Consider the following 14,333-nt stretch of genomic DNA (forward strand, 5'->3'; position numbering starts at 1 on the left):
AAAAGATGGAAATCTAAGAGTGTCTATGGAAGAGAAGAGGTGGTGAGTGAGCCGCCTAATGCTGTCTGCATGTTTTATATTCTCCGTAATTACCAGTTTCCTTCTAAGAGTAGGAAAACCAGTGGTTGAGAGACTGAGAGCAGCAGAGCCATCTCTCATTGTTTATCCATCCTTGCTTCTAGACAGCGACTATATTGCGTAGATTAGTACATATTCACTGTAGATGCAGTGCCTGGGCAAGAGTCAAGCATTTATCAAGCACCTACTGTATATCAAGTTCTTTCACGTACATTAGAGGCAACCTAGTAGGGTGGAAAGGGCCTTAGATTGGACATTTCAGTGGCTTCTCATCTCAGCTCTGTGTGACCTTGGGCACAACCCATTCCCTCTAGAGCTCTAGATTTCCCCAGCTCTGTGATGACAAGGTTATAATAGATAGGTAGTAGAGGATCCTTTTCAATAAATATTATATGTGAAAAACCCAATAGATAAAACAGAAAAGGAGAGCATGTTTTGGCAGCTAAAACAGAGGTGGGAGTCCAGAGCCACAGTGCCTGTTCTGCTCCAGTTCACAATGGGCTCCTTTCCTACCTCTCCAGTGGTCTGTCAGGCACCTGTAGAATTACACAAGTCTCCAAAGAAATGGTTTGTTTCTGGGCTCCCTTCCTGCAGGAACGTTCAGCAATTCTAAACTTCTTTTTTCCCCGCAGGTGTCTCAGCCATCCTCATCCCCCGCCTGGACCTGGTCATCTCCCTGGTGGGCTCCGTGAGCAGCAGTGCCCTGGCCCTCATCATCCCGCCCTTCCTGGAGCTCATCACCTTTTACCCTGAAGACATGAGCTGTGTCACCATTGCAAAAGACATCATGATCAGCATCCTGGGCCTTTTGGGGTGTGTATTTGGAACATACCAAGCCCTCTATGCGTTGATCCAACCCATCAACTATTCCATAGCCAACTCCACAGCTGTCTATACATAATTATCTATTTTTATTCTGATAGTTCTTCCTTACTCCCATCCCCAATTTGACTTCTATTGTGGATGTTATATAAATTCATCAAACCCCAACATCTCTATATTAATTAGTGGCTTCTTTATCTTGCCAAGAGAAAGGTAGGTGACACAAGTCAGTACTGATACCTCTCAGGCTATGTCTTTTCTGGTTTTTGGATTTCTCTGGAGACCTTTTGTACCTCTGAACTAAAACCACATTCAACCATTTGTATTATCAGCCTCATTTTATGGGAAAAAGGATGCCATTTGCCCATGATATCCCTGGAAACAGAGACCAAGCAAAAATATAAATGCAAAAGGAGTTGTTTTCTCTATTCTGCAGTAACTACCCTTAAAGCATCAGGTTTAGAAAAGTGTATGTTGAGGGAAGAGGAGTTTCTATTTAGGTATGGTTCTAAGTGGAAGAGTCACAGAACAAAAATAGTACTTAGCAGTACTTTTTCTAACCAATAGCTCTGACACTGATTTCCTATGGGATCTTTTTTTTTTTTTTTAATTTTTATCCTGTGGGATCTTGGACAAGTTTCTCTCCCTGTCCATCTCACTTTCCCATTCTATGAATTGAAGGATTGGATTAATTGGCTGTTACAGGCTCTTCCAGCTCTGATATTCTGAAAGTGAAAAAAAAAAGAAATGAATTTATCCTTTAACACATGTGTGAAAATCGAAGGGTTTTCTGTCAGCAAGTTACCCTGTTGCCCTGGAGACACAAGCATACCAGAAGCAGGTTAAGGGATAAAAACATTTCTTAGCAATCTTTCATTATGGTGACCTCCCTACTGAGAAGGACATCACCTCTCTCTCTCTTTCTTTTTCTCTCTCCCCCCCACCCGACCCCCATCTTCTCGGATATCTTAAGGCCACTTAGAGCTGATTTAGGCTAAAAGGGATGAGCAGTTTGTGTGAGGGAAAGGATTTCATCATGTGCAAGGACTACTGACCTTTTTAAAAATAATACTTAGTTTTGGTAAGGGTTTGGAAAAACAATCTTATACTCTGCAGATGGCAGAATACATTTTTATGGCTTTTCTGAAGGACAATTTTTATAATACATAAGTTTTAAAATGAATAGCCCTCAGACCCAGTTTCACTTCTGGGAGTTTATCCTAAGAATCTTCTATGTTTGCAAAATTGTATGCATTATTTATGTTGGAAACAAATATCCAACATTAAGTTAAATTATGATTCATCCAGAATAGAATTCTGTGATGACCCCAAGCACTGCAAAACTGCACCTATTGATATGCAAATATATTTGTGATTTATCAATGGAAAAAAAAAACTGGTTTAAAACACTCTGTGAACCAAAACTAGGCAAAGACATTACAAGAAAATAGAGCTACAGACCAAAATCCTTCATGGACATAGATGTGAAAGTTCTAAACAAAATTTTAGCAAATCAATATAATCAATGTAATTCACCATATTAACAAACTAAAAAGAGAAAAATATATGATCATCCCAATATATACAGAAAAGCATTTGGCAAAATCTAATGTCTATTCCTAGAATAAAACTCTTGTCAACTAGGAATAGTAGGAAACTTTTACAACTGGTAAAAAAACATCTGTGAAAAATCTATAGCTAACGTCATACTTGATAAGGAAAGACTGAAGATCAAAAACAAAATACAGATGTGCATTCTCACCACTTCTATTCAGTCTTGTACCAGATGTCTAGACAGTGAAATAAGGCAACAAAAAGAAATAAAGTCATCCAGAATGGAAAGGAAAAAGTAAAACTGTCTTTATATGAAGTTGATATGATCATCAATGTAGAAAATCCAATGGAACCTACAAAAAAACTACTACTAATTGATTTTACAAAGTTTCAGGATATAAGGTCAATGTATGAAATCCAGTTGTGTTTCTCTGTACTAGCTGGGAACAATCAGAAATTGCACTTAAAATAGCACCAAAAATATGCAATAATTTGGGATAAATCTGATGAAAGATATGAAACATGTACAATAAAGACTATAATATATTGCTAAAAGAAATTAAGATGTAAATAAATGGAGAGATACACCTTGTTCATGGCTCAGAAGACACATTATACTTGTCAATCCTCATCAAATTCAGCAAGGTTTTTTTTTTTTTTAATTGACCAGCTGATTCTAAAATTCATATGGAAATGCTGCAAAGGACCTAGAATGCCAAAATATTCTTTGGAAAAGAACAAAGTTGAAGAGCTAACACTATCTGATTTTAAGAACTATAACAAAGCTACCATAATCAAAATTGCATGGTGTTGGTGCCAGAATTGACACATAATTCAATGGACAGAATAGAGAGTCCAGAAATAACTCTACACACATGTGAGCAACTTATTTTTGACAAAGGTGCAGAGGCAAAGGCAAGGTAGTGGAGAAAGAATCACCTTTTCAAGGCAGTTGTGCTGCAAAAATTGGAAATCCTTATGCTCTCCCCAACCCCCATCAAAAAAAGAACTTGGATCCATATTTTACATCACATACAAAAAAAATCAATTTAAAATGTATCTTAGGCCTAAATGTAAAATCTAAAGCTATAAAACTGTTAGAAGAAAATATAGGAGATGAAAATGTTGTGACCCTTGGACTAGGCAAAGATTTCTTAGATATAACACCTAAAGCACAATCCATAAAAGAAGAAATTGCTATAATGGATTCCATTAAAATTAAAACCTTTATTCTTCAAAAGGCACTGTTAAGAGGATGGAAGGAAAAGCCACCAAGTGGGAGAAAATCTTTGTGAAGTTTGTGTCTAATGAGATACTCATATCCAGAATACATAAAGCACTCTCAAAGTCCAACAATTAGAAAACAACTTATTTTTTTTTAACGGGCAAAAAAATACGAATGCACTCTTCACCAAAGAAGATATATGGATGGTAAATAAGCATGTGAAGAGATGTCCCAACATCATTAGTATTTAGGGAAATTCAAATTAAAACCACGATGAGATATTACTCTATGCCTATTAGAATGACTAAAATTTTAAAGACTGACCATACTGGTGTTGGCAAGGATGTGGAGAAACTGGAACTCCCATATGCTGCTATTGTGGATGGATATGGTGAAACCACTTTGATAAACAGTTTGGTAGTTTCTTTAAAAGTTCAACACACACCTGTCATGATCCACCTATTCTACCTCAAGGTATTTACCTGAAAGAAAAGGAATTTTCTACCTATAAAAAGACTTGTACAGGGAATTCCCTGGTGGTCCAGTGGTTAGGACTCCAAGCTTTCATTGCTGAGGGCATGGGTTCAATCCCTGGTTGAAGAACTAAGATCCCACAAGCTGTGTGGTGTGGCCAAAAAAAAAGAGACTTGTACATACATGTTTATGGTAACTTTATTTACAGTAGCAAAAAGTGGGAAACAACCAAAATGCCCATCAACAGGTGAATGGGTAAACAAACTGTGGTATATCCAAGCAGTGGAATACAACTCAGTGATAAATAGGATCAAACTGTTGGTGCACACAATAACATGGATGAATCTTAAAATAATTATATTGAGTGACAGAATCCAGATTTTTTAAAAAAAGGTACAAATTGTATCATTCTATTCATATAAAATTTTAGGAAATGCAACCTAGTCTGTAGGGACAGAAAGCAAATCTGTTTGCTTGAAGGCGAGAGAGGTGAGAAGAGGCATGAGGAAACTTTCATAAATGATCGATAATATGTTCACTATTTTGATTGTGAGGATGGTTTCCCAGGTGTGTATATATATGTCAAATTTTATTCAATTGTACAGTATGTACAGTTTTATTATATAACAATTATAACTGGAAGCTGTGAAAAATAGAAAGTGAAGCATGATGCCATTTTGGTTCCTTTTAAAAAAGCAGTCATATGCATATAGCCAAACAGTTTTGAAGGATATGCACAACATAAAATGTTACAGGAATTTTCTCCAAGTGGGTTCAGTTATGAGTGAAATTTTATGGGTTTTTTTTGTTGTTTTTTTGTTTCTTTTGCTTACCTGTGTTGTTGCAATTTTCACAATAATGTGTTGATTTTATTATTTATTTATTTTTGGCTGCATTGGGTCTTTGTTGCTGCATGCGGGCTTTCTCTAGTTGCGATGAGCGGGGGCTACTCTTTGTTGCGGTGCGCAGGCTTCTCACTGCAGTGGCTTCTCTTGTTGTGGAGTACGGGCTCTAGGCACACGGACTTCAGTAGTTGTGGCACATGGGCTCAGTAGTTGCAGCACACAGGCTTCAATAGTGTGGCGCACGGGCTTACTTGCTCCACGGCATGTGGGATCTTCCCAGACCAGAGATCGAACACATGTCCCCTGCATTGGCAGGCAGATTCTCAACCACTGCACCACCAGGGAAGTCCCTGTGTTGATTTTATAACTAAAGAAACTTCATGTGAGGGAAAATTTTAATGATGTTTCACTCTAATGGAAGCACCACTTTTAAAAAACATTTTATAGTGAACTATAATTCCCATACAGGAAAGTAGGCAAAGCATAAATTTACAGTATAATGAGTATTTCTAGGTAACATCACTTTTCAACCTCACCTTCTATTTGATTTTTGGTTCTATGGCCTAAAATAACAGGAATCCCAGCTGGGGTTAGCAGAGTTCTCATCCTGCAATGCGTCTTCATTCATTTACCGATGGCCAGATGTCAAGCAACAACCTCTCAGAAGAGATGTGAAGTAGCCATGGCATCATGAAGAAAAGGGCGGTGGAGAGGAGCATCTTATCACTACATAAGAAAGCTATATGCCAATATTAAGATCTTTGCTCTTTGGGGACCCAGACCATGAGCCTGGAGCAGGTGAGGCTTTAGGGAATATATGGAAGCCTTACTATAGAATATATAACAATAAAATGAATATAACACAGTGGTTTATAACTTTTGGAGGGGTCATACACCTTGTTGATTCTAATGAAATCCATGGATCCTCCTTCCATAAAATTCACATATATGCATACACACTAAATTTTGCATGCAACTTCAGGAGCAATCACAAACCCAATGAAACAAATAGACCCTGGGTTGCAAAAGAACCTCTGGAAAAAGGAAGGCAAGACTATTTGCTTCTTGTGGCATTGATAAATCTGCAGATGGTGGATAGACAGCCCTGGCACTAAGGTTTGAATGCAAAATGGGGCAATATGCAAAATCAGATGAGGGAGGTAAGCTACCAGACAAGGAAACGCAGGCCGCCATATTACTGGTACAGAACACACTTACTGACTGCAGCCAGCACTGACAGGACCCAAATTGGCCTTTCCAGTTTCATCAATGTATACTGAATTTTCTGCTGCCATGTGCTTCTTTGGCAAAAACTGGGACCTGGTAGTTGGAATAGAGATGTCTGGGAGGATACAGAGGCTGTAGGGGGATTCCTGACCCCCAGAACCTTCAGAATCATCTCCCACTGCATTTCTTGGCTCCACGAATGTGATCTGTCTCAACATGACTGAGATGGACTGTGGTTGGGGCATTGAGGGGAATGATATACAAAACCACTTTAAAGGGAGGCTGAATTCGGATCTTCAACAACCCATCGAAAGAAAGAGGAATGAGAGAGTTGAGATTGCTAAGCAACACAAGCCCTGCGTGGGGGTGGCAGCAGAAGTTGTCCATGAGAAACTGAGGCATTAAGAGTTGGCTACAAAGTGGACACAAGTGACATGAGTGGCGTATAAGCCACCATGACCCTGGGAATGAAACTGACAGAGAACTCTAAAGATTCACAAGATTTGTGACTAGCAAACAATGTCCAGACAGTGCCTGACTCAAACCCATGAAGGAGTGCCTCAAGCAATACCCTGATCTGAGCTCTAAGGTTATAAAAAGGGGGGCGGGGGAGCGCAGAACCTCTCCCTGGCATCTGACACCACTTGGAGGGGAAATTGCACTGCTATGAAATTGCACTGAAAATTTTCTTAAGGGAAAATTTTCAGGTGGACCATAACTTAGGAAGTTGGACTTGCCGGTCAGGGAGATTCACACGTGAACCACAGGCCCTGTGATCTGGTCCTTCCCCACCTCTCTCGCTGCTTCCTGCAATAGCACCTTTTCCCTCCAGCCTCACCAGCCTTTGTCCAGTTTCCAAAAAGCAGCTCCTCCTCCCTGCAGGGCCTCGGCATATGCTATTCCCTCCACTTTGAACTCTTTCCCGCCTCTCTCTACCTACTTAATTCCTACTCATTTGTCAGATCTCAGTTATCACTTCCTCAGGAAAACCCTCCCTGACTTCACCCACTGACCCAGGCTCTGCCATTCCCGATAAGCTTCTATATCATAACACTTCTCAGTTGTCATAGAGAAACTTCAGCAGTATATTTTTACAACTTTTTTTTTTAATTTTTTTTTGGGGGGGGGTCGTTTGTGTCTCCATACAAATTTTAAGATTTTTTTGTTCTAGTTCCATAAAAAATGCCATTGGTAATTTGATAGGGATTGCATTGAATCTGTAGATTGCTTTGGGTAGTAGAGTCATTTTCACAATATTGATTCTTGCAATCCAAGAACATGGTATATCTCTCCATCTGTTGGTATCATCTTTAATTTCCTTCATCAGTGTCTTACAGTTTTCTGCATACAGGTCTTTTGTCTCCCTAGGTAGGTTTATTCCTAAGTATTTTATTTTTTTTTGTTGCAGTGGTAAATGGGAATGTTTCCTTAATTTCTCTTTCAGATTTTTCATCATTAGTGTATAGGAATGCCAGAGATTTCTGTGCATTAATTTTGTACCCTGCAACTTTACCAAATTCATTGATTAGCTCTAGTAGTTTTCTGGTGGCATTTTTAGGATTCTCTATGTATAGTATCATGTCATCTGCAAACAGTGACAGTTTTGGCTAGGACTTCCAAAACTATGTTGAATAATAGTGGTGAGAGTGGACATCCTTGTCTTGTCCCTGACCTTAGAGGAAATGCTTTCAGTTTTTCACCATTGAGAATGATGTTTGCTGTGGGTTTGTCGTATATGGCCTTTATTATGTTGAGGTAGGTTCCCTCTATGCCCATTTTCTGGAGAGTTTTTATCATAAATGGGTGTTGAATATTGTCAAAAGCTTTTTCTGCATCTATTGAGATGATCATACGGTTTTTATTCAGTTTGTTAATATGGTGTATCACATTGATTGATTTGTGTATATTGAAGAATCCTTGCATCCCTGGGATAAATCCCACTTGATCATGGTGTATGATCCTTTTAATGTGTTGTTGGATTCTGTTTGCTAGTATTTTGTTGAGGCTTTTTGCATCTATATTCATCAGTGATATTGGTCTGTAATTTTCTTTTTTTGTAGTATCTTTGTCTGGTTTTGATATCAGTGATGGTGGCCTCATAGAATGAGTTTGGGAGTGTTCCTTCCTCTGCAATTTTTTGGAAGAGTTTGAGAAGGATGGGTATTAGCTCTTCCCTAAATGTTTGATAGAATTCACCTGTGAAGCCATCTGGTCCTGGACTTTTGTTTGTTGGAAGATTTTTTTTTTTTTTTCGGTACGCGGGCCTCTCACTGTTGTGGCCTCTCCCGTTGCGGAGCACAGGCTCCGGACGCGCAGGCTCAGTGGCCATGGCTCACGGGCCCAGCCGCTCCACGGCATGTGGGATCTTCCCAGACCGGGGCACAAACCCATGTCCCCTGCATTGGCAGGCGGACTCTCAACCACTGTGCCACCAGGGAAGCCTGTAGGAAGATTTTTAATCACAGTTTCAATTACATTACTTGTGATTGGTCTGTTCATATTTTCTATTTCTTTCTGGTTCAGTCTTGGAAGGTTATACCTTTCTAAGAATTTGTCCATTTCTTCCAGGTTTTCCATTTTATTGGCATAGAGTTGCTTGTAGTAGCCTCTTAGGATGCTTTGTATTTCTGCGGTGTCTGTTGTAACTTCTCCTTTTTCATTTCTAATTTTATTGATTTGAGTCCTCTCCCTCTTTTTCTTGATGAGTCTGGCTAAGGGTTTATCAATTTTGTTTATCTTCTCAAAGAACCAGCTTTTAGTTTTATTGATCTTTGCTATTGTTTTCTTTGTTTCTATTTCATTTATTTCTGCTCTGATCTTTATGATTTCTTTCCTTCTGCTAACTTTGCATTTTGTTTGTTCTTCTTTCTCTAGTTCCTTTAGGTGTATGGTTAGATTGTTTGAGATTTTTCTTGTTTCTTGAGGTAGGCTTGTATAGCTATAAACTTCCCTCTTAGAACTGCTTTTGCTGCATCCCATAGGTTTTGGATTGTCGTGTTTTCATTGTCATTTGTCTCTAGGTATTTTTTGATTTCCTCTTTGATTTCTTCAGTGATCTCTTGGTTATTTAGTAATGTATTGTTTAGCCTCCATGTGTTTGTGTTTTTTACATTTTTTTCCCTGTAATTCATTTCTAATCTCATAGCGTTGTGGTCAGAAAGGATGCTTGATATGATTTGTTTTCTTAAATTTACTGAGGCTTGATTTGTGACCCAAGATGTGATCTATCCTGGAGAATATTCTGTGCGCACTTGAGAAGAAAGTGTAATCTGCTGTTTTTGTATGTAATGTCCTATAAATATCAATTAAATCTGTATGGTCTAGTGTGTCATTTAAAGCTTCTGTTTCCTTATTTATTTTCATGTTGGATGATCTGTCCATTGGTGTAAGTGAGGCCTTAAAGTCCCCCACTATTATTGTGTTACTGTCGATTTCCTCTTTTATAGCTGTTAGCAGTTGCCTTATGTATTGAGGTGCTCCTATGTTGGGTGCATATATATTTATAATTGTTATATCTTCTTCTTGGATTGATCCCTTGATCATTATGTAGTGTCCTTCCTTGTCTCTTGTAAACATCTTTATTTTAAAGTCTATTTTATCTGATATGAGCATAGCTACTCCAGCTTTCTTTTGATTTCCATTTGCATGGAATATCTTTTTCCATCCCCTCACTTTCAGTCTGTATGTGTCCCTAGGTCTGAAGTGGGTCTCTTGTAGACAGCATATATATGGGTCTTGTTTTTGTATCCATTCAGCGAGCCTGTGTCTTTTGGTTGGAGCATTTAATCCATTCACGTTTAAGGTAATTATCAATATATATGTTCCTATTACCATTTTCTTAATTGTCATGGGTTTGTTTTTGTAGGTCCTTTTCTTTTGTGTTTCCCACTTAGAGAAGTTCCTTTAGCATTTGTTGTAGAGCTGGTTTGGTGGTGCTGAATTCTCTTAGCTTTTGCTTGTCTGTAAAGCTTTTGATTTCTCCATGGAATCTGAATGAGATCCTTGACAGGTAGAGTAATCTTGGTTGTAGGTTCTTCCCTTTCATCACTTTAAGTATATCATGCCACTCCCCTCTGGCTTGTAGAGTTTCTGCTGAGAAATCAGCTGTTAACCTTATGGGAGTTCCCTTGTATGTTATGTGTCATTTTTCCCTTGCTGCTTTCAATAATTTTTCTTTGCCTTTAATTTTCGTCAATTTGATTACTATGTGTCTCAGTGTGTTTCTCCTTGGGTTTCTCCTGTATGGGACTTGCTGCGCTTCCTGGACTTGGGTGGCTATTTCCTTTCCCATGTTAAGGAAGTTTTCGACTATAATCTCTTCAAATATTTTCTTGGGTCCTTTCTCTCTCTCTTCTCCTTCTGGGACCCCTGTAGTGCGAATGTTGTTGCATTTAATGTTGTCCCAGAGGTCTCTTAGGCTGTCTTCATTTCTTTTCATTCTTTTTTCTTTATTCTGTTCCACAGCAGTGAATTCCACCATTCTGTCTTCCCGGTCACTTATGTGTTCTTCTGCCTCAGTTATTCTGCTATTTATTCCTTCTAGAGTAGTTTTCCTTTCAGTTATTGTATTGTTCATCTCTGTTTTTTTGTTCTTTAATTCTTCTAGGTCTTTGTTAAACATTTCTTGCATCTTCTTGATCTTTGTCTCCATTCTTTTTCCAAGGTCCTGGATCATCTTCACTATCATTATTCTGAATTCTTTTTCTGGAAGGTTGCCTATCTCCACTTCATTTAGTTGTTTTTCTGGGGCTTTATCTTGTTCCTTCATCTGGTACATAGCCCTCTGCCTTTTTATCTTGTCTGTCTTTCTGTGAATGTGGTTTTTGTTCCGCAGGCTGCAGGATTGTAGTTCTTCTTGCTTCTCTATAACTTTTTATTTTGAAAAAACTTCAAAGTAGCAAAAATAATAGAGTCCCCATATACCCTTCACCCAGCTTTCAATAATGTTAACATCTTACCCAAACAGAGCACAGTGATCAAAACTAAGTAATTAACACTGGTGAAATCCTATTTCTGGTCCTTTTTCTAATCCAGCATCCAATCCAAGTTCTCAAAATTTCTATATTCTCTTCTAATCTGTGACTGTTCCTCAGTCTTCCCTTACTGTTCATGGCCCTGATGCTTTTGAAGACAACTAGCCAGTTATTTTGTATTCTTTCTCAATTTAGGTTTGTGTGATCTTTCTTGTGATGAAATTGAGATTATATGTTTTGGGCAATACCAGAGAAGTGTCACTGTCCTTTATCAGTGCACCATATTGGGAAGGGCACGATGTCAGTATGTCTTATTACTGGTGATGTTAAATGTGATCACTTGGTTAAGTGGTGTCTGCTAGGTTTCTCCACTATATTTTCCCCTTTGTAATTGTATCCTGTAAGGAGATATCTTGAGACCATGCAAAATCCTGTTTCTCCTCATACATTTATCCAATAATTTTAGCACACATAGATGTTTCTTGTCTGCAACAATTCTTACAATGGCATTTGCCTAATGATGTTGTTTTTTCCCCATTTTTTTGCCATTTCTTCTACATTTAATTGGGATTCTGTTGTGTATGGACTCAAGGATGTTTATTCAATGGATTATAACCTATTACTGTCAATATTTCTTTTCTTGCTCAAGTTGTCCAAGATTTGGCCACTGAGAGCTCAGGTCGGTTCCTGTGCCCTTTCAATATGCCCCTATGCTCTCAGTGTCCATAATATACTTATTCATTTTCTCAATCCTAACATACACATGAAATACTTTCAAAATTGCTAACTGCTACTCCTGTGAAAAAACTAATTGACTAATTAGAGTACATTCAGTATTTGTGTGCAGTTCCTTTTTTCTGTTGCTTTATAGTACCCCATCAAAATACTGTAATTGTATTTTTTCCCCACCCACTTCAGTGTGGTTGTATTATTTGAAATAGGTTTTCATTTGAAATAGGTTTTGTTAGTTTGTATTCCATGTTAAATTTCCCTTATCTCCTGGTTGATTTTAATGATGATTTGGGAATCAGAAACATTATATGGTTCTAAGAGTCAGATACACAAAAAGATATACTCAGAAGTATCCCATCCTCTTCATCCTTTATAACCTGTTATCATTTCCCTCTTCTTTCTACTCTCTGTAAATAATCAATTCATTAATTTCTGTCTCATTTTTCCTTATGTACAAATGAGCAGACACATGTCTATTTTTCTTACACTCTTTTCTTACATGACAGGTAACTGACAAATTACATGACAAGTAACACTGACAAATTCCCCTCAAGGACTGAATCAGTTTGCTTTCCTACCAGCTGTGTATGAGAGGACCTGTTTCCACACAGCCTTGCCTGTTGAGTTGTGGTGGCGTACTTATTTTTTACCAACCCAAGAAATGACAAATGTTATGTCAATATTGTTTCAATTTACATTTTTCTGATCTTGAAGTGAGTTTCAACATTTTTTTCATGTTTAAGGGTCATTTTTATACCTTTGTGTGAGAGTTTGTCTGTTCAATTCTTTTCCCAGTTTTTCTACCAGGTTTTTGATCCCTTGACAGTTCTTTAGAGTAGGAATATTATTAACCTTTTGTCTATGATATGTGCTGTAAATATCTTCTTCCAGTCTTTTGACTGGTGTTTCTTGCCAAGCAATTTTTTCATATGTAGTCAAATTTATCAGTCTTTATTGCCTCTGGATGTTTCACCCATGTTTCCTTTTAGTATTTGTATGGTTTCATTTTTAACACTTAGACCCTGGATTCACTTGGAGTTTATTCTTGCATATGGCATTAAGTATAGATCTAATTTCAACTTTCTCCAAATGGCTTTCCATTTGGCTCAGCACCATTTATTAAAAAGTTCACTTTTCCCTGTGATTTGAGATTCTCACCATCTCCCCACACAACCTCTCACTGCCCCCCATCAAGACTTGGAGGAGCATCTGAGCCGAGAGCATGGCATGGCACACAAAGACTAACCAAACTGCCGAGCTTCTTTCGGTGCAAGGATGCGACTGGGAGAATAATGCTCAACTCAAAGATCCAGGAGGGGGAAAAAAGGGCTGGAGAGGTCACAGTGCAATGGGAAGGCAAAAAAACAACCAAGGAAGCTGGATGGTGATGAGACAGAATGAAGCTGAGATAACAAGCAGCACAGGAGACAGAAACAGAAGAGTCAGTCCCTGGCATCGCCTCAGCTCGCCTGTCCCACTGCCACAAACTCTTCTGGCAGAAACAGCCCAGAAAAGAAGCTCCAGAAATCCTGAGATGTTATTCCAGTCAGAATGGGCACCATCAAAAAATCTACAAACAATAAATGCTGGAGAGGGTGTGGAGAAAAGGGAACCCTCTTGGACTGCTGGTGGGAATGTAGATTGACACAGCCACTATGGAGAACAGTATGGAGGTTCCTTAAAAAAAAAAAAAACTAAAAATAGAACTACCATACAACCCAGCAATCCCACTACTGGGCATATACCCTGAGAAAACCATAATTCAAAAAGAGACATGTACCACAATGTTCATTGCAGCACTATTTACAATCGCCAGGACATGGAAGCAACCTAAGTGTCCATCAACAGATGAATGGATAAAGAACATGTGGCACATATATACAATGGAATATTACTAAGCCATAACAAGAAACAAAATTGAGTTATTTGTAGTGAGGTGGATGGACCTAGAGTCTGTCATACAGTGAAGTAAGAAAGAGAAAAACAAATACCATATGCTAACACATATATATGGAATCTAAAAAAAAAAAGGTTCTGAAGAACCTAGGGGCAGGACAGGAATAAAGACGCAGACGTAGAGAATGGACTTGAGGACACGGGAAGGGGGAAGGGTAAGCTGGGACGAAGTGAGAGAGTGGCATGGACATATATACACTACCAAATGTAAAATAGATAGCTAGTGGGAAGCAGCCACGGAGCACAGGGAGATCAGCTCTGTGCTTTGTGACCACCTAGAGGGGTGGGATAGGGAGGATGGGAGGGAGGGAGACACAAGAGGGAAGAGATATGGGGATATATGTATAGCTGATTCACTATAAAACAGAAACTAACACACCATTATATAGCAATTATACTCCAATAGAGATGTTTAAAAAAAAATTGAGATGTGATCAATGAGAAAAT

At 38.5% G+C, this 14,333-nt stretch overlaps 1 protein-coding gene across 8 annotated transcripts in view; it reads left to right on the forward strand.

Moving 5' to 3' along the window:
- SLC36A3 (solute carrier family 36 member 3) overlaps nucleotides 1-2,983 on the forward strand; it is a 56,698-nt gene extending 53,715 nt beyond the window's left edge. For 6 of the 8 annotated variants that reach the window (XM_082620893.1, XM_082620895.1, XM_082620896.1 and 3 more), the window contains one exon: nucleotides 711-2,983. In XM_082620893.1, the coding sequence (XP_082477019.1) occupies nucleotides 711-979 (269 nt within the window). In that variant the 3' untranslated portion in view covers nucleotides 980-2,983. The remainder of the gene's footprint in view (nucleotides 1-710) is intronic. The other 2 variants (XM_082620892.1, XM_082620894.1) reach the window with 1 other exon arrangement.
- Nucleotides 2,984-14,333: the final 11,350 nt, after the last annotated feature.

This window comes from Mesoplodon mirus (assembly GCF_964341445.2).
Source record: "Mesoplodon mirus genome assembly, chromosome: 5".
In the NCBI taxonomy this organism is placed as follows: Eukaryota; Metazoa; Chordata; class Mammalia; order Artiodactyla; family Ziphiidae; genus Mesoplodon; species Mesoplodon mirus.